The sequence below is a fragment of the Rhinoraja longicauda genome, chromosome 33 (assembly GCF_053455715.1).
Source record: "Rhinoraja longicauda isolate Sanriku21f chromosome 33, sRhiLon1.1, whole genome shotgun sequence".
Lineage (NCBI taxonomy): Eukaryota > Metazoa > Chordata > Chondrichthyes > Rajiformes > Arhynchobatidae > Rhinoraja > Rhinoraja longicauda.
Window position 1 is genome coordinate 2447613 of NC_135985.1, and position 25801 is coordinate 2473413.

The following is a 25801-nucleotide window of genomic DNA, read 5'->3' on the forward strand; positions in this document are numbered from 1 at the left end:
GAGTTTGTACGTTCTCCCCGTGACCTGCGTGGGTTTTTTTTCCGGGATCTTCGGTTTCCTCCCACACTCCAAAGACGTGCAGGTTTGTAGGTTAATTGGCTGGGCAAATGTAAAAATTGTCCCTAGTGTGTGTAGGATAGTGTTAGTGTGCGGGGATCGCTGGGCGGCGTGGACCCAGTGGGCCGAAAGGGCTTGTTTCCACGCTGTATCTCTAAACTAAACTAAACTGATAGAATCTCTACGTTTGTCTCTGACTCTGACTCTTTCCCTGGACTGTAAGTTCAGCATTTGATAAATCTTTCTCTTGTCATTTGGAATGCATTCCAGATGTCAACAGCAGCTAGCTTCCCCTTGTTCACTTGCACAGAAAGCAGGACATTTCTGTAATAGGATTGCTACACGATTCAAGTATGGAAGAACATTCTGGAAGGAAGTGCCTAATTTTTAATTGTTCCACTGAAACATTCTGCTTTATATCACTCAGTATTAGTGTTATGACTTCTGTCAACAGAAAAATGCGTCTGGTTAACGATCAGAACATTATAAAGTCCTGGCAGTCACAGTATGATGTCACATCTTCCACACATCTTTAGTTTAGTTTTAGAGATATAGCACGGAAACAGGCCCTTCGGCACACTGAGTCCACGCCGACCAGCGATTGCCCTGTACACTAACACTATCCTATACACACTAGGGGCAAGTTACAATTTTTGCCGAAGCCAATTAGCCTACAAACCTACACGTCTTTGGAGTGTGGGAGGAAACCAGAACACCCGGAGAAAACCCACGCAGGTCACGGGGACACCACAAAATCTATCGGGCCTGCTAGGACAGGCCTGGGTCGTGTGGATGTGGAGAGGATGTTTCCACTAGTGGGAGACTCTAGGACCAGAGGACACAGCCTCAGAATAAAAGGGCGTACCTTTAGAATGGAGATAAGAGTCAGAGGGTGGTGAATCTGTGGGATTCATTGACACAGACGGTGGTGGAGGCCATTCATTGTGTATTTTTAAAGTTGAGGTTGACAGGGTCTTGATTAGTAAGGGTGTCAAAGGTTATGGGGAGAAGTAAGGAGAATGGGGTTGAGAGGGAAAAATAGATCAGCCATGATTGAATGGTAGAGTAGACTCAATGGGCTGAATGGCCTCATTCTGCTCCAATGACTTATGAACTTGTCGGGCATTTCTGTTGAGGACCCCGTGATCATTATTGAGGCGTTGGGAAGGTCTTCATACTGATCGGCAGGGACAGCATTGTTGCTGCTTCTGGAGTGGTCACCAGTGCAAATATGTAGGAAGGAACTGCAGATGCTGGTTTAAACCAAAGATAGATGCAAATGCTGGAGTAACTCAGCGGGCGGGACAGGCAGCATCTCTGGAGAGAAGGAATGGGCGACGTTTCGGGTCGAGACCCTTCTTCAGACTGGTTAGGGATAAGGGAAACGGGAGATATAGACGATGATGTAGAGAGGCAAAGAACAATTAGTGAAAGATACGCAAAAACCCTTCTCTTCGTGGGCCACTGCACTCACGACACCACACACTTACATTGTTGGCAGATGCCAAAGTGTACATTAAAGGACAGTCAATTTGAGATTCTGATCTGTGACCACAGCAGTAGCTCCGTGCCTCAAAACCACAAGTGGTATGCACTTAGACTGAAGCTAAAGCTCTTATTATTGTTAGAGAGAATGTCAATGGATCATTCAACATCTCAGCAGACAACTCCACATCACCAGAGCAGGAAGAAACAATGCAAGACTGCACATTTTAGTTTTAGTTTAGTTAAGAGATACACCGTGGAAACAGGCCCTTCGACCCACTGAGTCCGCGCCGACCAGCGATTCCCGCATACTAACACTATCCTACACACGAGGGAAAACTTACACTAATTCCAAGCCAATTAACCTGCAAACCTGGACATCTTTGGAGTGTGGGAGGAAACCGAAGCACCCGAAAAACCAACCCTGTCACGGGGAGAACGTACAAACCGCACAGACAGCACCCATAGTCGGGATCGAACCCGGGTCTCTGGCGCTGTAAGGCAGTACCTCTACCGCTACAGGGATGCTGCCTGACCCGCTGAGTTACTCCAGCACTCTGTGTCCATCTTTACATATCCTAACCTCTTGCTTAAGTTGTGGAGAAATATAGCATAGAAACAGGCCCTTCAGCCCACCAACAGTTTCGACCCAAAACTGGGAGGCCAATTCTCTGAATGCATTCACGAGAGAGCTAGATAGAGCTCTTAAGGATAGCGGAGTCAGGGGGTATGGGGAGAAGGCAGGAACGGGGTACTGATTGAGAATGATCAACCATGATCACATTGAATGGCGGTGCTGGCTTGAAGGGCCGAATGGCCTCCTCCTGCACCTACTGTCTATTGTCACCCATTCCTTCTCTCCAGAGATGCTGCCTGACCCGCTGAGTTACTCCAGCTTTTTGTGTCACCAGCATCTGCAGTTCCTTCCCACACATGTCCATTCCAACTATCCCTTTTACACCGATCCCTACTTTGATCGCATTGTTTAATTCTCTCCACGTTCTCACCCTCTGCCCCCACTTTGTACCTCGGCTCGCTCTAACCCGAGATTCTGTTCTCTTGCAGATGACACAAACAGAGTCGTCAAACTCTTCTACAGAGATGGAGTACACAACTACACCAAGCTGTTGCTGGCTGATGAGGGAGCTGCCCTCTATGTTGGAGCCCGGGACGCCATCTTCTCCCTGGATGTTTTAGACATTGCTCCCAACAAATTCAAGAATGAGGTACATTTACATTCATCTGAAACTATTTATTTGAACTATCTATAAATTGGACTTAATCTTGCACTAGATGTTATACCTTTTATCCTGTATCTGTTCACTGTGGACTGCTTGCTTGGAGTCATTTATAGTCTTCTTTGACTGGACAGCATGCAAACAAAGGTGTTTGTCTGCACCTCAGTACACATGATAATACAGTAAAAACTAAACTAAACTAAACTTAGAGTCTGAAGAAGGGTCTCAACCCGAAACTTCACCAATGAATGAATGAATGAATGAATGAATGAATGAATGAATGAATAAGTTTATTGGCCAAGTATATGCATATACAAGGAATGTGCCTTGGTGCTCCGCTCACAAATGACAACACAAACATACAGTTAACAATTAAGAATAAAGCATAAACACATCAAAACAATAAGGGTACAACATTACGGTCTAAACATGTGGGTGAAAATAAACCAGAGCAAAAAAGAGAGCACAGACTTTGGTTCCTTCTCTCCAGAGATGCTGCCTGACCTGCTGAGTTACTCCAGCATTTTGTGTCTACCTTAAACTAAACTAAACCTCTCTGCGCTGAATTAACCTTCCTTACTCTGCCCACCTCACCAGTTCCTTCAAACTAATGCCGATTAATCCAATTGACAGTTTTGTCTCATTTGGGAGGGCTATTTTAACTCAGTGGATCAGGCAGCATCTCTGGAGCCTGAAGAAAGATCCAGATCCGAAACGATACCTTTCCATTTTCTCCAGAGATGCTACCTGACCCGCTGAGTTACTCCAGCACTTTGTGTCTATCTAGCTTTTCACTGTACCTCGGTACAAGTAGCAAATTAAACTAAACTAAAATGAAAATGTTACACTGGCAGATGATGAATATGTAACTCTTAGAGCTTTTTCCTTTGCTTATTGTAGTATATTTGGGGGGAGAATTGAAACCAGTATCTTAAGGGGTTTAGTTTAGTTTAGATTAGTGATACAGTGCAGGAACAGGCCCTTCGGCCCACCGAGTCCACACCGACCAGCGATCCCCGCACATTAACACTATCCTACACACACTTGGGACGATTTACACATACACCAAGCCAATTAACCTACAAACCTGCACGTCTTTGGAATATGGGAGGAAACCGGAGCACCTGGAGAAAACCCACTCAGGTCACGGGGAGAACGTACAAACTCCGTACAGACAGCACCCGTGGTCAGGATGGAACCTGGGTCTCTGGCGCTGTGAGGCAGCAACTCTACCGCTGCGCCCCATTGTGTCCTGTGGCTGCAGACTCCAATCCATTGGGAGTTCGATTTTCACTGTTAAATTGCTTTTCAAATAGAAGCTTCTGTCAGCTGTCAGACCTGTACATCCAGGCCCAGGGTCTCAGGGTCTCAGAGATATTATTCAGTCACAATGCTTGATCAAACTACCCCCCACCTTTCCACATCATTAGATGCCTTGCAGCCGGGAGAGTGACTGGTGAGATTGCTGTGGTCTGCCGCTCACGCACGCACGCAGAGCCAACAAGCACCTCTGGATCCCAAAGGATGCAAATCCTAATCCTTTGTATGTCCCGATTGGAAGATGATGCTCGCCTGCCTGAGCACAGACCTGACAGAGCAGAGGCAATTGCTCTGAGGTTAACTGGGTGTCTGGCTGAAGTCAATCAGTGAAGTGTGACCAGTTAACAATCCTAGTATTATAATCTACATTTCACAGAGACACTTTGCTGGAAACATGTACAAATCCCATGGATGATTCTTCTCACTGTCTGAACTTTACCCACGTGATTTCCTCCACAGCCACATCTCTTCAACTAATTACATTCAAAATGTATAAAGAACATGTACAGAATCTGAGATGTGGTAAAAATGCGATCATGTTGTGGTGAATCTGTGGAATTCTTTGCCACAAACGGCTGTGGAGACCGAGAGTCGGTGGATATTTTGAAATGCAGAGATAGATAGATTCTTGATTAGTACGGGTGTCAGGGGTTATGGGGAGAAGGCAGGAGAATGGGGTTGAGAGGGAAAGATAGATCAGCCATTATTGAATGGTGGAGTAGACTTGATGGGCTGAATGGCCTAATTCTGCTCCTATCACTTCTAATCTTATGAACTTGTGTTAGGTTCACCAGACAGTGTCTGATGAAGTGTGCTGACCCAAAACGTTACCTATTCCATTGCTCCAGAGATGCTGCCTGACCCGCTGAGTTACTCTAGCTTTTTGTGTCTTTCTTCGGTGTAAACCAGCATCTGCAGTTCCTTCCTGCACACTGTGATTCCCTGTTCTTGACTGTTTCCATTTCAGTTTCAGTTTTAGTTTATTGTCACATGTACCGAGGCACAGTGAAAAGTTTTTGTTGCGTGCTAACCAGTCAGCGGAAAAACTATACATGATTACAGTCGTGCCATTCACAGTGTACAGATACATGATAAGGGGGTCACGTTTAGTGCAAGGTAAAGCCAGTAAAGTCTGCTCAAAGATAGTCCAATGGTCACCAATGAGGAAGATAGTATAAGAAAATAACTGCAGATGCTGGTACAAATCGAAGGTATTTATTCACAAAATGCTGGAGTAACTCAGCAGGTCAGGCAGCATCTCGGGAGAGAAGGAATGGGTGACGTTTCGGGTCGTAGACCCTTCCTCAGACTGATGTCAGGGGGGCGGGACAAAGGAAGGATGTAGGTGGAGACAGGAAGATAGAGGGAGATCTGGGAAGGAGGAGGGGAAGAGAGGGACAGAGGAACTATCTAAAGTTGGAGAAGTCGATGTTCATACCACTGGGCTGCAAGCTGCCCAGGCGAAATATGAGGTGCTGTTCCTCCAAGGAAGATGGTAGTTCAGGACTGCTTTCTAGTTGCGGTAGGATGGTTCAGTTGCCTGATAGCGGCAGTCTGAACAGAGGAATGCTGGTGAACCTGAAGAGTCTAAGGTTTATTGATTGTACAGCGAATGTTCGGTAACGTCTGTGAGCGATGGTTGACCCCATTCTCGTTGTCTTTGCAGGTGATTTGGGAAGCACCGGAGCAGAAGAGGAGGGAGTGTCACTTTAAGGGGAAGAGTCTATCGGTGAGCACTCTCGCTGCAGAAATGAACTGTTCAGAGATGTCCGATTCTGTCAGTAAAATAACCTTGATCCTTGTCTCTGCAGAGTGACTGCTTCAACTACATGAAGATCCTGCTGCAGCTGAACAGCACCCATGTCTACGTCTGTGGGACATTCGCTTTCAGCCCCACCTGTGCCTACATTGTAAGTCTTCACCTTGTTACCTTTAGACATTCATCTGCAAAATATTACTATGTGAAAGCAGAAAAGAAAATGCAGGTTACGGGCGGCAGAGTGGCGCAGTGGTAGAGTTGTTGTTCTATGTTATCCCAGTTAATTTGCTCTGCGGTAGAGTTGCTGCCCTACAGTGCCAGAGACCTGGGTTCGATCCTGACCTTGGGCGCTGTCCGTACGGTGTTTGTACGTTCTCCCTGTGACTGCGTGGGTTTTCGCCAGGAGCTCCGGTTTCCTCCCACGCTCCAAAGACGTGCGGGTTTGTAGGTTAATTGGCCCTAACTTGGACAACATCGAGCTAGTGTACGGGTGATCGTTAGTCGGTGTGTACTCGATGGGCTGAAGGGCCTGTTTCCATGCTGTGTCTCTAAACTAAACTATCCTCTCCCCATAGCAAATTGCAGACTTCTCTCTTGCGAAAGGTCCCCATGGTAATCTTGTAAATGAGGATGGAAAAGGTCGATGTCCTTTTGACTCCATCTATAAGTCAACTGCAATTATGGTTGGTGAGTAGAAGTGGGTTTTCAGTCGTTATTGTTCATTATATATTGGACCTCAACGGTGGAACAGGCGGAGGGAGGATGATGGCTGACTTTAGTGGAGCGTCACAACGGCTGGGAAGGCGGATGGATGAAGGCTGCAGCAGGAAAGGGTCCCCGGTCGTCTTGGACTCCACGCCACTGGATCCTGACCCAGATCTGTCAAGGACCGTGTGGTGGCTGTCTGTGCACCAGTCTCCCCACGTTAAACAAAGTCACGCACAGGCGTCCGACCCTATGGAGAGGACAGTCACACTCGCTTCCAGTGACCGCCGATGATGATAATGATGATGTTCATTATAACTTGTTATAATTGCCTGCAATGTGCATCGGGTTTGGAAGCCACAGCAATGGGCATTTTATCCCCAGTGAAGAATTCTGCTGTTCGAATGCTGAGACTTTAGACAGGTCGTTCTGCTCCCAGAGCTCTCTGGTGAACTTCATTACACCCAAGTAAGGGTGGGGGTGAAACTAAGAAATGTTGAAATTATTCAACACGGTCAAGATAACAATGAAACAGTTGATAAAAGCATCGATGTGTGTCAAAATGCTCATCATGTACAATATCACGAAACATGAGATCATCTCCTGCTAATTGTGGGCATCACGGTGGCGCAGCGGTAGAGTTGCTGCCTCACAGCGCCAGAGACCCGAGTTCGATCCTGACTGTGGGCGCTGTCTGTACGGAGTTTGTACGTTCTCCCCATGACCGTGGGTTTTCTCCGAGATCTCCGGTTTCTTCCCACATTCCAAAGACGTACCGGTTTGTAGGTTAATTGGCTCGGTATAATTGTAATTGTAAATTGTCCCTAATGTGTGTAGGATAGTGTTAGGGTGGGGAGTAATCGCTGGACGGTGCGGACTCGATGGGCCGAAGGGCCTGTTTCCGCACTGTACCTCTTAACTAAACTAAACTAATCAACGGAGATTGGATTCAGTGCAGGTAGACCATCATGTTACCATTACTGTGTCCATCTATTTCCTGCCACACCTTGTTCTGCCTCTCCCCTCTCCAACCCCCCCCCCCCCCCCACCCACACTACAATAAGTCAGAAGATGGGTACCAACTTGAAATGTCACCTATCCATGTTCTCCAGAGGTGCTGCCTGACCTGCTGAGTTACTCCAGCACTTGGTGTCCTTTTTGTGTGAATCAGTATCTGCAGTTCCTTGTTTCAATGTTTTGCACTTTGGAAGAGTAACATGAGATATTCAGGAATGCCAAGATTATTGATGAAATATTGAAGAATACAAATGACGATTTTTTTGGTCTTAATTTGTCTTTGTTTTTCCAGAGGAGGAGTTATATGCTGGGACGGTCAGCAACTTTCAAGGCAATGAGCCAATTATTTCCAGAAGTCTGGGGAAAAAGCCACCGTTAAAGACAGAGAATTCCCTCAATTGGCTCCAGGGTAAGTTCCAGGCAACAAATGTCTCACCCCGAAACGTCACCCACTCCTTGAAAGGTCTCCCACTCTTGAAGGGTCTCGCCCCGAAACGTCACCCGTTCCTTCTATCCAGAGATGCTGCCTGTCCCGCTGAGTTACTCCAGCATTTTGTGTCTATCTTCAGTTTAAACCAGCATCTGCAGTTGCTTCCTAAACAAATGTTGAGACGCAGGTTGTGGAGATGATTGTGGTAAAGAGGCTGGTGTAAATCACTGGGGTGTTTCAGAGGAGTGCTGATAGAGAGGGGGGTGGGGGGGGGGGGGAGGGGTGACACAGAGTGGGGAGATTCTGGTTCATTGCCTCCACACAGAGAGATGTTTATTTGGTTGAACGATTGATACTTCATTGCCACGTGTGCTTGGTGCAGTGTGATTCTTCGCATACAGTACAAGTATGCAAAGAGTAGCCACGTAAAGGGCGCCGAAAAAGTTACAGAAGTATTCAATATAGTCCCTCTTCCTTCTCCCCCACCTCCCTCCTCTCCCCACTGCCTCCTTTGTTCTCGGCGCCCCCCCCACGCCGGGTCCCGCCTTGTTCTCAGCGGTGCGTCCACCATCGGCCGCCGGGGCTCACGCCGGTCCGTGCGCAGAGACGTGGCGGGTTGGACAGTCGCCAAGGGGTCAGATTACACCCCCAGTCGGATGAAGAAAGGATCTGCTATCACTGAGCTTTCCCTCTCTCCACCCTCCTAACTACAGCACACCACACCCCACACCACCCCACCCCCACACCACCCCACACCACCCCACCCCACCCCCACACCACACAACCCCCACACCATCCCACCCCACCCCACCCCCACACCATCCCACCCCACCCCACCCCCACACCACCCCACCCCCACACCACCCCACCCCCACACCACCCCACCCCACCCCACCCCCACACTACACCACCCCACACCACACCCCACACCACCCCACCCCACCCCACCCCCACACTACACCACCCCACCCCATACCACCCCACACCACACAACCCCCACACCATCCCACCCCACCCCACACCACCCCACCCCCACATCACACCACCCCCACACCACCCCACACTCCACCACACCACTCCCCACCCCCACCCCACACCACCCCACACAACCCCCACTGCACACCACCCCACACCACACCACCCCACACTCCCCACCCACCCCTCCCCACCCCACCCTCCTATCTACACCCCACCCACTCATCAAACCACTCCTCATCCTCCAAACCCCCTCCACATTCTAAAGCACCTTCATCACTAAATCCGTTCCACCACTAAACCATCTTCACCATTAATTCTCCTCCAACACAAACCGCCTTCACCACCAAACCAAATATATCTTCGAGAAACGTTAAAGATGAACCTTTGCAATTCCACGGTTTAAACCCTTCAAGCTTGTCCCTTGAGTTCAGTAATCATAAAATTAATCGTGATGTTCACTGTATTTAGCCGGCCCATCTATTGCACTAATCTTCTTCCAGACAAACAATAAAGTTATTTTAAGACAAGGCGTCTAGTAAAACTATGGAAGGATTAATGTAAACAGTGGCCCATAGTTGCAGTTGCCCAGTCTCACAGTCCACTAGACCTGAGTGTGGATGCAGAAACATACAGATGGAAATATGAGCCAGTGATCCCACTGACCGCACCAGCAAATACTTTCTCTTAGATTATATTATTACTTCAATAACATATCAATCATCTTTACATCTCTGCTTGCCCTGGATCACCAAGCCAAGCTCAATGTGAACGGAAAGAGATTTTCACAGATGTGCAGAGATCTGTAACATTGGTGGAGTTGAGAACCACGTGAGTCACTGCCTCACAGCGCCGGAGACCCGGGTTGGATCCTGACTCTGGGTGCTGTCTGTACGGAGTTTGTACGTTCTCCCCACAAGGGCTTTCTCCGGGTGCTCCGGTTTCCTCCCACATTCCAACGACGTGTAGGTTTGTAGGTTAATTGGCTTCCGTGAGTTGTAAATTGTCCCTAGTGTGTATGTGTGTGTGTGTGTATGTGTGTGTGTAGGACAGTGTTAGTGTGCAGAGACCACTGGTTGGCGCAGATGTGGTGGGCCGGAGGGGCCTGTTTCCGTGCCGTATCTCTAAACTAAACTAAACTAAGCTAAAGCCCTGGTTTAATACGGAAGCATTAGACATGACCCTTTTAGGATGCAGAAGATAATAAGTTGCTGAGCTCCACAGAAGGCAATATAAACCTTGCACTTCTACACAGCTAGTGTTCTATGATTAAACAAACCTGCAATGCTCACCTCAATTAGCTTCATGATGGACTTTGCGCTTTATTTAAGAAATGGTAAACGTCAAACTGAACTGTGAGAATAATTGTAATTTTAATTAAATGTCAACATTGCTTGCAGTTCCCTGCTTAATTCATGAATGGTCTTTATAACCGCTGATTTTATTCCCCACTTACAGATCCATCATTCGTGGGTTCGGAGTTTATCCAGGAGAATCCTGGTACAGAGGATGGCAAGATCTATTTCTTCTTCAGTGAGACTGGCAAAGAATTTGACTTTTTTGAGAACACAATTGTTTCACGGATAGCCCGAATTTGTGACGTAAGTTCAGTCAGAAGAGAGGTGTCTTACTTGGTGTGGGGAGAAGGCAGGAGAATGGGGTTGAGTGGGAAAGATAGATCAGGCATGATTGAATGGCGGAGTAGACATGATGGGCCGAATGGCCTAATTCTGCTCCTAGTAGGTACTTATGAACTTATCTGGATATGGCACTGTGGTGGAGCAGAAATCTCAGGGCATGGACTATCAACTAAGGGGTTTAAACTAATAATGAAAAGGATTTCAGCTTGCATCCAACGTTGGAGTCTGAGAATTCGAGAACAATACATAAAAGAAATTGTCAATAAAAGTCATAACGTCATACAGCACAGAAATGCCCTCAGTATTCTTTCCCCTACAATACCAATGGAAGTCCAGGCACCAAGCAGGTACAACAGGAAGTACAACCAGCTGAGATGTGAGGTTGGAATCATTCAATTTTAGTTTAGTTTAGAGGTACCGCGCGGAAACAGGCCCCTCAGGTCCACTGAGTCTGCACCGACCAATGATCCCTGCACACTAACTCTGCCCTGCACACACTCGGGACAATTTATATTTACACCAAGCCAATTAACCGACAAACCTGAACGTCTTTGGAGTGTGGGAGGAAACCGAAGATCTTGGAGAAAATCCATACGGTCACGGGGAGAACATACAGACAGCGCCCGTAGTCAGGATCGAACCCAGGACACAGGTCTCTGGCGCTATAAGGCAACAACTTTATCACTGCACCACTGGCCTGCCCTTATATGATATGAAAGTTAATGACTTCTCGCTCTAATTGAAGCCTTAAGAAATGCGTATCACAAGGCAACCATTATATGATCTCCTTCCAACCCTGTGACATTTGTATAAAGATCTTCTTTCATCGAACAGTGAAAGGCTTGGATAGAGTGGATGTGGAGAAGATGTTTCCACTAGTGGGAGAGTCTAGAACCAGAGGGCACAGCCTCAGAATAAAAGGACGTTAGTTTAGTTTAGTTTACTGTCAGGTGTATCGAGTTACAGTGAAAAGCTTTTGTTGCTCATAATTTAGTTGATAGTCACGTGTACCGAGGTACAGTGAAAAGCTTTGTTGCGTGCTAACCAGTCGGGATCGAACGCGGGTGTCTGGTGCTGTAAGCGCTGTAAGGCAGCAACTCTACCGATGCCCCACCGTTCCCTATTTTCAATTCATCAGTTACCTCATAAAAATCAAATGAAGAACTAATTATATAATCGGGAAATTGTCGCTGCTAGACCAACAATAAAAAGGCAGTAACTCTTCGACAAAAACAATTAGCAGAGTAAGTCATTCAAGAAATTGTTCCATTATTAGGATGGGAATAGACTTGCAACAATTTAGCTGTTGCAACAATGAATTAGGTTTCCATAACTGGTGGAAAGGAAAGATTGAGCAGGTTGTTAAAGAGCAGGGAGAGAGAATCAAGAGTGGAATTGCCGTAGGAGGTGAGAAATGGCACAGGAATAAAAGTGCTGAAAGGTCTACTTTCTGATGAAACTGTGTCTAATTACAAATAGTGGCAGATTGCACACTGGGCTATTCAGAGCACTTATTTAAAGTCTGCAAGAAGGTTTAATCGTCCGTGTAAACTGTGAAAAGTGCAGCAAGCATCGACAGTGATAGTCCAACAGTCTCTGATGAGGTGGATGGGAAGTCAGGACCGCTCTCTGGTGGTGAGAAACTGTCCCTGAATCTGGTGAGAAACTGTCCCTGAATCTGGAGGTGTGCATTTTCAAACCTCTGAACCTCTTGCCCGATGGGAGAGGGGAGAAGAGGGAGTGACCTGGGTGAGACTGGTCCTTGATTATGCTGCTGGCCTTGCCGAGGCAGCGTGAGATGTAGATGGAGTCGATGGAAGGGAGGTTGGTTTGTGTGATGGTCTGGGCTGCGTCCACAACTCCTTGTGATTTCTTTCTTAGAGCTCTGCCCTCTAGTGTTGAACATCTCCACCCTGGGAACATCCACCATATACTTCAGATATACTTCAGATCAGTGCTCTCTTTGTGGTCACAAAGGTGGCGATACACGCCTTTAATAGCTGGATAGTGAAATAATGACGTTTAATATAATGACATTGAACGTTTTGAAGTTGTTGGGATTCTGTACGTGTGCATAAAGTCACAAAAGAAGCACGGCCTTGGATATCTTGCGCAGTTTAAGGAAGCCTGACGTTATCAATAGATTTCTCCATTATTCTGTAATTGGAGATTTGATCAAATTGACTTGGTTTCTCAAGTTTTACCTTTCCAATCCCTGTGCCATAGTAATAGTCACGGTGAAATCATTATTAAAGTGAATGAAGTGCGCTGTCTTGTTTAATTATGCTGTTTCCTTATTTTGCCCAGTCGCTAGTAAGAAGCATAGCTTTATCTGTCATTTGGACTCTGTCATTCCCATTAGTTTCTGTTCCATACCTCAAAAGGCTTTATCATTTTTCAGTGGCATTATTGAACGAGATAATCGCGGTCTTACAAATTTCACCCTTAAGTGTGCTGAGCTATTAAACATTGATGCGATAATCAGAGGCAGCTCGTCAAATGGCAAAGTGCCATTGCTTAAGCTGCCACCATTGATTTCTCCTGAGCCGTTCTAACGTTTACTGCACCTTCTGGTCCTGATGAAAATAAATGGGAAGTGGAGGGGTTTAGGAGCTGGAGATGGTGATGGATTGTTTAAAGGGGGGAGACCGTGGTTCTGAAGCACACAAAATGGAGTAACGATCAGAAATCGTAAAGTGGAGATGACAAGTAATTAAACCGGAAGTGAAAATTAAGAAATGAATGAGTAAAATACTGGGGCAGTGTTTTTTTTTTGTGACAATAAGATGCAGATCATTCGTTGCTGTCGATGTCTATTTTACCATCATCATCCTATAAACTGCTGAAGCTGTTTGAGGCCCTAACTGCCCAATTTAATTCATAAATTTTACTTTTAAGCATCAGTAACAGTTTTACAATGTTAAAAAATCCTAACCACATTGAAATGTGAAAATCTGACAGCACACCATCTGATTATTTTAATAAATTTCGCTTTTGTGATATTTTTGCCACAATAAACATTTTGAAATGTGAAAATCTGACCGCACACCACCCAATCTAATTAATAAATGTTATTTTTAAACTTCAGTAATATATTTGCAACTTTAAAAATGTGAAACGTTTTGAAATTAATTAATACATTTTTTTTAAACGTAATTAATATTTTTGCAACATCAGAAATTTGGAACATTTTGAAATGTGAAAGCCTGACACCGTAGCCCCTAATCTAATTAATACATTTTCTATTTGAAACATAATTAATATTTTTACAACATTAAAAAAATTCTAAACATTTGACATTGCAGAGTCACACACAAAAAAAGCATCCCATTGGAGTGAAAGGAAAGATGAGAATTTGCAGATCAAGTAAACAATTTTATACAATGAATTCCAAACACAAATTAATCTTCGACTGTCCAACTGAATGGATCTGCCAGAGACACAAGTAGAGCAAAATACACTAGCTTGCTAAATAATGTAGTGGAAATGTTTGGTAGAAGCAAAATGCTGGAGTAACTCAGCGGGACAGGCAGCATCTTTGGAGAGAAGGAATGGGTGATGTTTCGGGTTGAGACGCTTCCTACCGACACCCCTAGTGAAAATGTTTTTTGGGAGGAGCAGCCTGGTTAATTTAGAATAACATCACTTTGATAAGAAAAGAGGATGTTGAAGATCTTGTGAATAAAAAAATAGATACGTTTGTAAAACGTTAATGTTTTTTGTAGAATCTTGTGCTAGATTTGTAGCGTTAAGGAAGTGATTTGAACACATTTTCACAATATTAAGGCATTCTGATACAGTGAATAGAAACTATTCCCACTGGCGTGCAAGATATCTGTGGATATTGTGTTTCTAAATCTTTATGTAGCTATATTGAAAAGCATGGCGTGCTGGAGTAACTCAGCAGGACAGGCAGCATCTCTGGAGAACATGGATCGGCTAAGTTTCGGGTCGGGACCCTTCTTCAGAATCTGCCGGGTTACTCCAGCACTTTATGTCTTTTCTTTATAAACCAGCATCTGCTTGTTCCTTGTGCCGACTTTATGTAGACATAAAGAACTGCAGATGCTAACGTGGACACAAAATGCTGGAGTAGCCCAATGGGCCAGGCAGCATCTCTAGAGAAAAGGATGGGTGATGTTTCAGATCGGGAACCTTGTTCAGACTAAAAGTATGGGGTGAGTGGGGAGGTGGGGAGGGGGGAGGTGAAGAGCTGGAGGCGAGAAAAGACCAGGACCAATCAGCCCGCTGAGTTATTCCAGCATTTTGCGTCTACTTTGGTTCAGTTCAGTTTATTGTCGTGTACCGAGGTACAGTGAAAGGCCGCACATGATTACAATCGAGCCGTCCACAGTGGAAAGATACAGGATAAAGGGACTAACGTAAATAACGTTTATGTAGCTAGGTTTTGAAGATCAACAGTGTTATAATCCGGTGTGTTGCCTCTCCTGCGTGCTTTCTGGCTGTGATAATGATCATGGATATATCTTTCCACAGGGAGACATTGGAGGGGAGCGAGTTCTTCAGAAGAGGTGGACAACGTTCCTGAAAGCCCAGCTCTCCTGCTCACTCCCAGATGACGGCTTCCCGTTTAATGTCATTCAGGATATGTTTGTTCTGTCTCCGGGAAAGGAATATTGGAAAAACATAACCTTTTATGGAGTCTTTAGTTCCCAGTGGTATGTGAATAGTACTTTTTTTCTGAAATACAAATGAGTAGCTGTCACCTCTCCAGGTAGATCAGGGTAGTTTAGTTTAGTTTAGAGATACAGCACAGAAACAGGCCCTTCGGCCCACCAGGTCCATGCCGCCCAGCGATCCCTGCACACTAACACTATCCTGCACCCACTAGGGGCAATTTTTACATTTACCAAGCCAATTAACCTACAAAACTGTACGCCTTTGGAGTGTGGGATGAAACCGAAGATCTCAGAGAAAACCCACGCAGGTCACGGGGAGAACGTACAAACTCCGTACAGACAGCTCCCGTAGTCGGGATCGAACCCGGGTCTCCGGCGCTGCTTTTGCTTTAAGGCAGCAACTCTACCGCTGCGCCACTGTGCCGCCCTTAGGCTGAATCTACAGGATATTTTCAATAAAATCTGGATTTTCTAAATATTATTTTGAACTTTCATTAAGGATGGAACTGGACAGAAATTAAATATTAAAGGTTCTTAGCACCGTGCAATATTGGTAGCTGTTTTTTCTCTATTTTCGTGGATTTGCTGCAATTTGTCATCAATACTGTGACTTTTACAAATCTTTTACTATTACAAGAATGATCCCAGGAGTGAGTGGGTTAATCTGTGATGAGCGTTTGTCAGCACTGGGCCTGTACTCACTGGAGTTTAGAAGAATGTGGGGGGGGGGGCCTCATTGAAACGTACAGAATAGTGAGCGGCCTGGATAGAGTGGATGTGGAGAGGATGTTTCCACAGTTTGGGAGAGTCTAGGATTAGAGGTCATAGCCTCAGAATTAAAGGATGATTTTTTAGGAAGGAGATAGAGAGCAATTTCTTTAGTCAGAGGGTGGTGAATCTATGGAATTCATTGCCATATGAGGCTGTGGAGCCAAGTCAGTGGATATTTTTAAGGCAGAGATAGATAGATTCTTGATTAGTATGGGTGTCAGAGGTTATGGGGAGAAGGCAGGAGAATGGGGTTAGGAGGGAGAGATAGATCAACCATGATTGAATGGCGGAGTAGACTTGATGGGCCGAATGGCCAAATTCTACTCCTATTCCTTATGACATGACTTGATCGGGGGTTTCTATTTAATGCAATAATTTATAAATCCCTTCAGAGCTACATTATTGTGGGAACTGGAGATGGAAGCGCGTGCTTGAGCATTGAGCTTATTTGTTGTTTCTTTTCTCAGGTATAAAGGTGGCGCTGCCTCCTCGGCAGTGTGTGCGTTCTCCATGGCTGACGTTGTGAGGGCTTTCTCTGGGAGGTACATGGAGGTGAACAGAGAAACACAGCAGTGGTATCCTTACAACCAGAATCCCCCAGAGCCAAGACCTGGTGCAGTAAGTATCCTCGGAGTAACTCTGCGGCTTCTCAATGTCTGTGTGTAAAACGTCCTTGTACTTTAACCACTTGAGGGTGTGATTTAGAAGCCATTCGGATCTCCAGAAGACTGGAGCAGGTTTGAAAATGGACATCTTGCACTAAGCATTATTCTCTTTATCCTATATCTGTAAACTGTGGGTAGCTCGATTGTAAACCAGCATAGTCTTTCCGCTGACTGGTTTGAAAATGCAGGCAACAAAAGCTTTTCACTGTACCTCGGTACGCGTGACAATAAACTAAGCTGAATCAGCTTTTCCTGTCACGTTCCTCTTCCTCAGCTTTCTTCACTCTGTGTTCCTTGCCTGATCTCCCGGTTGCCGAACACTTTAATTCCCCTTCCCATTCCCACATAGACCTTTCTGTCCTCGATCTCCTCCATTGTCAAAGTGAGGCCAAATGCCCATTGGAGGAACAGCACCTCATATTTCACTTGGGCAGCTCACAACCCAGTGGTATGAATATTGATTTCTCTCACTTCAGGTAGTCCCCGGCATTCCCTCTCTCTCCATCCCTCCCCCACCCAAGTCACACCAGCTTCTCATTTTCACCCAATAAACAGTGGCCCGTTTCCTTTATCATCGTAACTTTTTGCATATCTTTCATTCATTGTCCTTTAACTCTCCACATCACCGTCTATATCTCTCTTTTCCCTTATCCCTAACCAGTCTGAAGAAGGGTCTCGACCCGAAACGTCACCCATTCCATCTCTCCAGAGATGCTGCCTGTCCCGCTGAGTTACTCCAGCATTTTGTGTCTTCTTCCCTTCCCGACCAAACCCATGTCCACGTGTCTGAGAGGCTATGCCTGATGAAAACACCAAGTTCCTCCATTCCCCTGTGATATGAATCACAAGCCATCGCAAGGGGATGGAGGACACAGGCTCGTGCAGTCCCATACAGGGTTCTCTGGATGTTTTGACAGGTTCGTGGCTGGATGAATGGGCTGTTCTTTATTTAACGGGCCCATTAGTTGCTTGAAGGGTGTGTACGGAGATGTGTGTGCAGTTACTGGCTGCCTCCTGTCACTTTCCACTGACAGATTCACGGAGTATGAAATCTCCGCGGAGTTGGCTCCGACTCCTAGTGTCTACTGACGGCAAACTAGCACTGTATAATCTCTGATCTCAAACGCTGGGTGTGTGCAAGCAGTTCTTGCAGCAGTGCTGTTCATAAGTGATAGGGGCAGAATTAGGCCATTCATCCCATCAAGTCTACTCCGCCATTCAATCATTGCTGAACTATCTCTATCTCTCCCTCTCAACTCCATTCTCCTGCCTTCTACCCATAACCCCCGACACCCGTAATAATCAAAGAAATGTTAGAATTAAATGTTAATGAATGAATGTGAGCATGTCTTTTGTTATCTCTCTCTCTCTCTCAGTGCATTACGGACAGGGCAAGAGCCATGAACATCACCTCTTCGTTCCAAATGCCAGACAAAGTATTGAATTTTGCGAAGGACCATTTTCTGATGGAAGAGAGCATCAAGGGTCATCCCCTGCTGATGAAGAAGCACGTTAAGTACACGGAGCTGGCTGTGGACAGGGTCCAGACCATCCGGGGCCAGTATGATGTGCTGTTTGTGGGCACAGGTATGGAGAGATATGCAGACGACAACATCTCCACTCCTGTCGTTTCACGGAGACGATCCGGAAATTAAATGTGGAGGAAAGAACTGCAGATGAAGATAGACACAAAATGCTGTAATTGTTACTACACCTTCCCTGGAGTAACTCAGCGGGTCAGGCAGCATCTCTGGAGAGAAGGAATTGGGTGGCATTTTAAGGTCAAGACACTTCTTCAGACTGAGAGTCAGGGGAAAGGGAAACGAGAGATACACACCGATCAGCCAAAACATTATGACCACTGACAGGCGGAGTGAATAACATTGACTATCTTGTTACAACGGCACCTGTCAAGGGGTGGGATATATTAGGCAGCAAGTGAACAGTCAGTTCTTGATGATGATGTGTTGGATGCAGGAGAAATGGGACAGGAGTAAAGACCTGAGCGACTTTGACAATCGGCCAAATTGTTATGGTCAGGCGACTGGGTCAGAGCATCTCTGAAATGACAAGGCTTGTGGGGTGCTCCCGGTCAGCAGTGGTGAGTACCTACCGACAGTGGTCGGACAGGACACCTTCAGGGGTCTTGTGGAGTCCATGCCTCGGTGGGTCGGCGCTGTTTTGGCGGCACATGGAGGACCAACAGCATATTAGGCAGGTGGTCAAAATGTTTTGGCTCATCAGTATATATATATATATATATATACACACAGTAGATGTTGATATAGAACAAATGAATGAAAGATTTGCAAAAAGCAATGCTGATCAAGGGAAGGTGAGCCCACAATGGTCCATTGTTGGCTGTGGGGTAGGTGATAACCAGTTATACTGATAATTAAACTAGTACGATGACTCGAGTCGGGGAGGGACAGAGAAAGAGGGGATGCAAGGATAGCTCGGAGAAATAATGGCTTGTTTAGCGTGGAACTCATTGTTGCAAATTGCTTTATGCTTCCTGTCTAGGGAGCAGAAGACTATCAGTACAATGGATGTAACAATTATAAGTCTGATTGTAATCAGCAACACAAACTATTAGAGGATCATTTCATGCTCCATTAGGAAAGTGAAAATTAATTGTTTGTGAAATATATGTAAAAGACTTGGACGTAAATTAAAGATAGACACAAAAAACTGGAATAACAGCGGGCCAGACAGCATCTCTGGAGAAAAGGATTAGGTGACGTTTCGGGGCGAAACCCTTCTTCAGATGTAAATGACGGGTTAGGTCGGCACGGTGGCGCAGCGGCAGAGTAGCTGCCTTATATCACCAGAGAACCGGGTTCGATTCTGACTATGGATGCTGTCTGTATGGAATTTGTACGTTCTCCCTGTGACTGCGTGGGTTTTCTCCAGGTGTTCTGGTTTCCCCCCACACTCCAAAGATGTGCAGGCTTGGAGGTTAATTGGCTTCAGTAAAATTGTAAAATTCTAATTTGTGCCTAGTTTGTGGGATAGTGCTAGTGTACGGGGTGATCGCTGGTAAGCACGGACTTGGTGGGCCGAAGGGCATACAATAGTGGCATTTAAGAGGTTTTTAGACACACAGGGAATGGAGGTATATGGATCACGTGCAGACACGGGAGATTAGTTTAAGATGGCGTCATGTTCAGCATGGATTTTGTGGGCCGAAGGGCCAGTTCTTGTGCTGTACTATTCTGTGGTCTTTAGAGGGTTGCCAACTTCCTCACTCTCAAATAAGGGACAAAGGGTGACATCACCGCCCCGCGCCACACGTGACCTCACCCAGCCAGCGGCCACGTGCTCCCGTTCCACCAATGGTGAAAAACAAGTGATTTCTTTTCAGAGGTAATCAGTGAGAGATCTTTTAATTCTGGTAAAGGGTCGATAAAGCAGGCTTGATAAAGATGTTCACATTCTGATGGTTGTTGAAAACTCGGGAGTCATCAGTGTAAATTAGTCACGAATAGGGAAATTGGCGAGGACATTCAGACCTGAGATTAGATTTCACTTTAAACTTTAGAAATACTGCGCAAAAACAGGGCCTTTGGCCCACTGTGTCATAAAGTCATAAGTGATAGGAGTAGAATTAGGCCATTCGGCCCATTAGGTCTACTCCGCCATTCAATCATGGCTGATCCATCTCTCCCTCCTAACCCCATTCTCCTGCCTTCTCCCCTCTGATACCCGTACTAATCAAAGTCCACGCTGACCGGTGGTCACCAATGCCCAAGGACTGTCCTGCACACACTAGGAACAATTGGCAGTTTACTGAAGCCAATTAACCTACAAATCTGTGTAAGAAGGAACTGCAGATGCTGGCTTAAACCGTAGATAGACACAAAAAGTTGGAGTAACTCAGCGGGACTGGCAGCATCTCTGGTGAGAAGGAATGGGTGACGTTTCAGGTCGAGACCCTTCTTCGGACCTGCGAACCTCCTTGTCTTTGGAGTGTGGGAGAAAGTACCTGAGTGGTCTTGGTAGCTGGAAGCACAGAATGGCTCTTGGCCACTGATAATTGTGTTCAACACTGTCTGGGGAGCAGCTGGACTTCAGAGAACTTGTGTGAAAGCGCTGAGCTCAATCCCCAGCCTGCAATTCACAGTGATCTCACTTTGCCTTGGGCTGACGTTCCACTTTAGATGCAATATTTGTTCAGTAATAAGATTCTGGCTATGGCTCGTTAGCAACCAGACAGAACACAGCTATCATATATTTCGCTTGGGCAGCTTACATCCCAGCAGGGGGAATATCGACTTCTCTAACTTGTGACCCTTGCTTTCCCTCTCTCTCCGTCCCTCCCCCACTCTCGTTCTCCGACTAGTTCCACTGTCCTCCTGACTGATTGTTGGCCTCGTGGTCACCCACCTTCTGCTAACAATGATCCATTGTACAATTTCCTTGATCTGCGTCCCCTTTGATTTCTCCTTTTCACGCCTCACCCTTTCATATCTCGGTGTCTCTCTCTTCCTCTCTCCCCTGACTCAGTCTGAAGAAGGGTCTTGACCCGAAACGTCACCCATTCCTTCTCCCCAGAGATGCTGCCTGACCCACCGACCATTGGGTCAGTGCTGATCCCAATCAAACACCTGTTACACTGAAGGACACAAAGTGCTGGAGTAACTCAGCAGGACAGGCAGCACCTGCAGTCGGAATCAAACCCGTGTAAAGCAGCAACTCTACCGCCACGCCACTGTGCCGTCCTGAGTTGCTGTGAAAAGTTGGGGAGGGGATGAGATCAGAAACGCCAATGTAATACCCATGGGTGATAAACTCTACCTCGTTATTTTTCGTCACTAAGTCTCTGTTCAAATGAGCACAACATAACCAGCAGATGCACTAAAGCGATACGGTGGTGCAGCTGTAGAGTTGCTGCCTCACAGCGCCAGAGACCCGGGTTTGATCCTGACTACAGGTGCTGTCAGTACGGAGTTTGTACGTTCTCCCCGTGACTGTGTGGGTTTCCTCCGGGTGCTCCGGTCTCCTCCCGCGCTCCAAAGATGTGCGGGTTTGTAGGTTAATTGGCTTCTGTAAATTGCCCCTGGTGTGTAGGGAGTGTATGAGAAAGTGGGATAGCATAGAACCAGAGTGAATGGGCGATCGCTGGTCGGCGTGGACTCGGTGGGCAGAAGGGCCTGTTTCCACACTGTATCTCTAAACCAATCCAAAATAAACAAAAAAAATTATTTGATTTTTTTTCATCCTTTATCATCCTACAGACTTGCTAATGCATTTCATCGCATGTAAAAAAAACACTGCATGCTGAAACTAAGAGGTGCCTGATTCTCTTCAGAAGAGAACAGTCCCTGTAAATGTCACTGTCTTAGACCATTGTCTGCACAAATTATGGACCAATTGATGACTTTTAATAAAATCCTGCCTGTCAAGGCTAGTAATTCAATAATTTGTCATGTGGTTAAAAATGCTGAACAGATGAAAATAATTTAACGTTTCAAGATAGCTTTTTAAGATAACTCATGAGAGACATTGTCAAATCCATACCGGAACATGACATCTTAATAACAAGTGCCCAGCGCATAGATTTCAGATGAAATATATTTAAATCGCGTGAAAAAAATAGCCTCTGGATCTTTTTATTTTGCACTTAAAATATTTACGGTGATATTATTTCTTGTTTACTTGACAGATACTGGAATATTGCATAAAGCCATAAACGTGAATGATAAGGTGCACATTATTGAGGAGATTACTTTGTTTGCTGAACCACAACCAGTGCAGAACCTGATTCTGGATTCAAAACAGGTAGGGGTTTTATTAAAGATGTCTCTTCGTTTCCCACATGGAGAGTAAATAAACTACTTTGCATCTCGGGCAACACACAGCGATGAATGCCGACACATGGCCCATTCTGTGAAAAGATATTTGCTTTCATTCCAATGCTTTCTCCCAGCTATCAATCACGGTAAGATTACAAAGGTCTTCACCAGCAGCCGCGGCTTAACTGAACAGCAATGGGAATGAGCAGTGGGGAATGTCGTGCAGCGGTAGAACTGCAGCCTTACAGCGCCAGAGACCCCGGTTCGATCCCGACTGCGGGTGCTGTCTGTACGGAGTTTGCACGTTCTCTCTGTGACCGCATGGGGTTTCTCCGGTTTCCTCCGACACTCCAAAGATGTGTGGGTTTGTAGGTTAATTGGCCCTCTGTAAATTGTATGCAGGATGCAAAACTGGAATAAACTTAGAACTCGTATATCGTTGGTCAGTGTGGACTCAGTGGGCCTGTTTCTACGCTGTATAAAACTATATTAATGTAGGAGTGAGAAATTTTAGATTGCTGTTTCAGTAACTGAACTCACACCTCACTGATAACATGTCAGACAACGGGAGGGATATGATTGCTGGCATAGCTGGCTGCAACATCGACCCTCCTCCCCTGCAATACGACTATCTTTATGCTACTCCACAGGATGATAGTGCAGTGTGGCATGCCCACAATGGGCTCCTGTGTGTTGTCTTTCTTAGAGTCTTAGCGGCGCGGTGGCATGGTGGTAGAGCAGCTGCCTCACAGCGCCAGAGACCCGGGTTCGATCCTGACTACGGGTGCTGTCCGTACGGAGTTTGTACGTTCTCCCCGTGACCTGCGTGATCCGGGTTTTCTCCGGATGCTCCGGTTTCCACCCAGAATTCTCTATTCTCTCTGCCATCACTCTGCGGTCATGAATGATCATGAGCCCGGCTCGCCAGTCCGTGTTTGGGAAGCAAGCCGAGGGTCTCCTGCCTAGAGTCAGGCAATCGAGAACCAGAGCACATAGGTTTAAGGTGAGCATGGATAGATTTAATAGGAACCCGAGGGGGTGTTGGGTGTATGGATCGAGCTGCCAGCGGAGGTAGTGGAGGCAGGTACTATCGCAACTTTTATGTAACATTTGGACAGGTACATGGATAGGACAGGTTTAGAGCAAGGATACTAGAGGAACAAGATAGACCACTCGACCCTAAAAACCGTAGTATGTCACGGCGCCATTTTAGTAGGCAGAAACATTGGAAAAGAAAAATAACAAAAATCTGTGAATTGATAGATGAGATATATTCTGCATTTTTATGGTATCATCACACATACTGGTCCCCCAAAACACTGATTACACTGCGAGAGGCAGAGCGAACAGCGGGTTTTGCTCACTAACATGGCGGAGGTTACGCTCCTTTGCGTACTACACTTCAGTATAGGCGATTACAACGGAGTGGTTCATCTTGCTCCTCTAATATCTTTGGTTTAGATTTAGAGATACAGCGCGGAAACAGGCCCTTCGGCCCATCGAGTCCGCGCCGCCCAGCGATCCCCGCACATTAACACTATCCTACACCCACTAGGGACAATTTTTACATTTTACCCAGTCAATTAACCTACAAACCTGCACATCTTTGGAGTGTGGGAGGAAACCAACGATCTCGGAGAAAACCCACGCAGGTCACGGGGAGAACGTACAAACTCCGTACAGACGGCGCCCGTAGTCAGGATCGAACCTGAGTCTCCGGCGCTGCATTCGGTGTAAGGCAGCAACTCTACCGCTGCGCCACCGTGCCGCCCATCTTTAAAAGAGAGGGATATGGGCCAAACGCGGCAGGTGGAACTAGTGTCGATGCGCAAGATGGGCCGAAGGGCCAGTTTCCGTGCTGTATCGCTGTCTGACTGCGTGTTGTTGTCACTCCACAGGGCATGTTGTACGCGAGCTCGTACTCCGGAGTGGTGCAGGTGCCTGTCTCCAATTGCAGCGTCTACCACAGCTGTGGGGAGTGTATCTTGGCCCGTGACCCTCACTGCGCCTGGGACAGGAACATGTGCAGAGACATTCGAGGACTGCCGCTAGATCCGTACGTAGCTCCACCGCAAACTACCACACTCTCTGACGGAGGGGCGTTGATAAGGTCATACGATATTGGAGCAAAAATGTTCCCAATGTTGGGGGAGTCCAGAACCAGGGGCCACACAGTCTAAGAATTGTCAAGTCAAGTCAATTTTATTTGTATAGCACATTTAAAAACAACCCACGTTGACCAAAGTGCTGTGCATCAGTCCAGGTACTAAGAACGAACATACAATGGCACACAAACATAACAGCACATACATAAACAGTTCACAGCGCCCCCTCAGAGGGCCTCAAACGCTCGGGAGTAGAAATAGGTTTTGAGCCTGGACTTAAAGGAGTCGATGGAGGGGGCATTTCTGATGGGGAGAGGGATTCTGTTCCACAGTCTAGGAGCTGCAACCGCAAAAGCTAAGGTGAGAAAAAACCTTTTCGCCCAGAGGGTTGTGAATTTGTGGAATTCTCTGCCATAGAAGGCAGTGGAGGCCAATTCACTGGATGAATTTAAAAGAGAGTTAGATAGAGCTCTAGGTCTAGGGGCTAGCAGAATCAAGGGATATGGGGAGAAGGCAGGCACGGGTTACTGATTGTGGATGATCAGCCATGATCACAATGAATGGCGGTTCCGGCTCGAAGGGCCAGATAGCCTCCTCCTGCACCTATTGTCTATGTTTCTATTTTCTATGTTTCTAATTAGGCCATTCGACCCATCAAGTCTATCATTGTAACATGAAACTCCACTCAGGACTCTCCACATTTCCGAATGTCTGAAATTTATGACTGCATATATGTTTAACACAGATTGACTGCATTTTCCAATGAATGCCGGTATTAGTGGGTTTAAGCTACAAGAAGTTCATATGTTCTAGGAGTAGAATGAGGCCATTCGGCCCATCAAGTCTATTCCGCCATTCAATCATGGCTGATCTATCTCTCCCACCTAACCCCATTCTCCTGCCTTCTCCCCATAACCTCTGACATTCGTACTAATCAAGAATCTATCAATCTCCACCGCAAAAAAATATCCATTGACTTGGCCTCCACAGCTGTCTGTGGCCAAGAATTCCACAGATTCACCGCCGTTGATCATGATATTGACTGGAAAATTAGGTGGAATATGCTGGTGGATGCCAAACAGACAGTGAAAAATGGATAGGTAAAATCGGACAAAATGTGTAAGAAGGAACTGAAGATGCTGGTTTACACTGAAGATAGACACAAAATGCTGGAGCAACTCAGCGGGTCAGGCAGCATC

The 25801-nt window shown here is 46.2% G+C and overlaps 1 protein-coding gene across 3 annotated transcripts in view; it reads left to right on the forward strand.

Moving 5' to 3' along the window:
* Positions 1-25801, forward strand: part of sema4ba (sema domain, immunoglobulin domain (Ig), transmembrane domain (TM) and short cytoplasmic domain, (semaphorin) 4Ba) — a 207023-nt gene that overhangs the window by 173701 nt on the left and 7521 nt on the right. For all 3 annotated transcript variants that reach the window (XM_078427032.1, XM_078427033.1, XM_078427034.1), the window contains exons 3-13: positions 2608-2768; positions 5767-5829; positions 5912-6010; positions 6435-6546; positions 7874-7990; positions 10445-10587; positions 15124-15305; positions 16505-16655; positions 18079-18289; positions 22368-22483; positions 24396-24553. In XM_078427032.1, the coding sequence (XP_078283158.1) occupies positions 2608-2768; positions 5767-5829; positions 5912-6010; positions 6435-6546; positions 7874-7990; positions 10445-10587; positions 15124-15305; positions 16505-16655; positions 18079-18289; positions 22368-22483; positions 24396-24553 (1513 nt within the window). The remainder of the gene's footprint in view (positions 1-2607; positions 2769-5766; positions 5830-5911; positions 6011-6434; positions 6547-7873; positions 7991-10444; positions 10588-15123; positions 15306-16504; positions 16656-18078; positions 18290-22367; positions 22484-24395; positions 24554-25801) is intronic.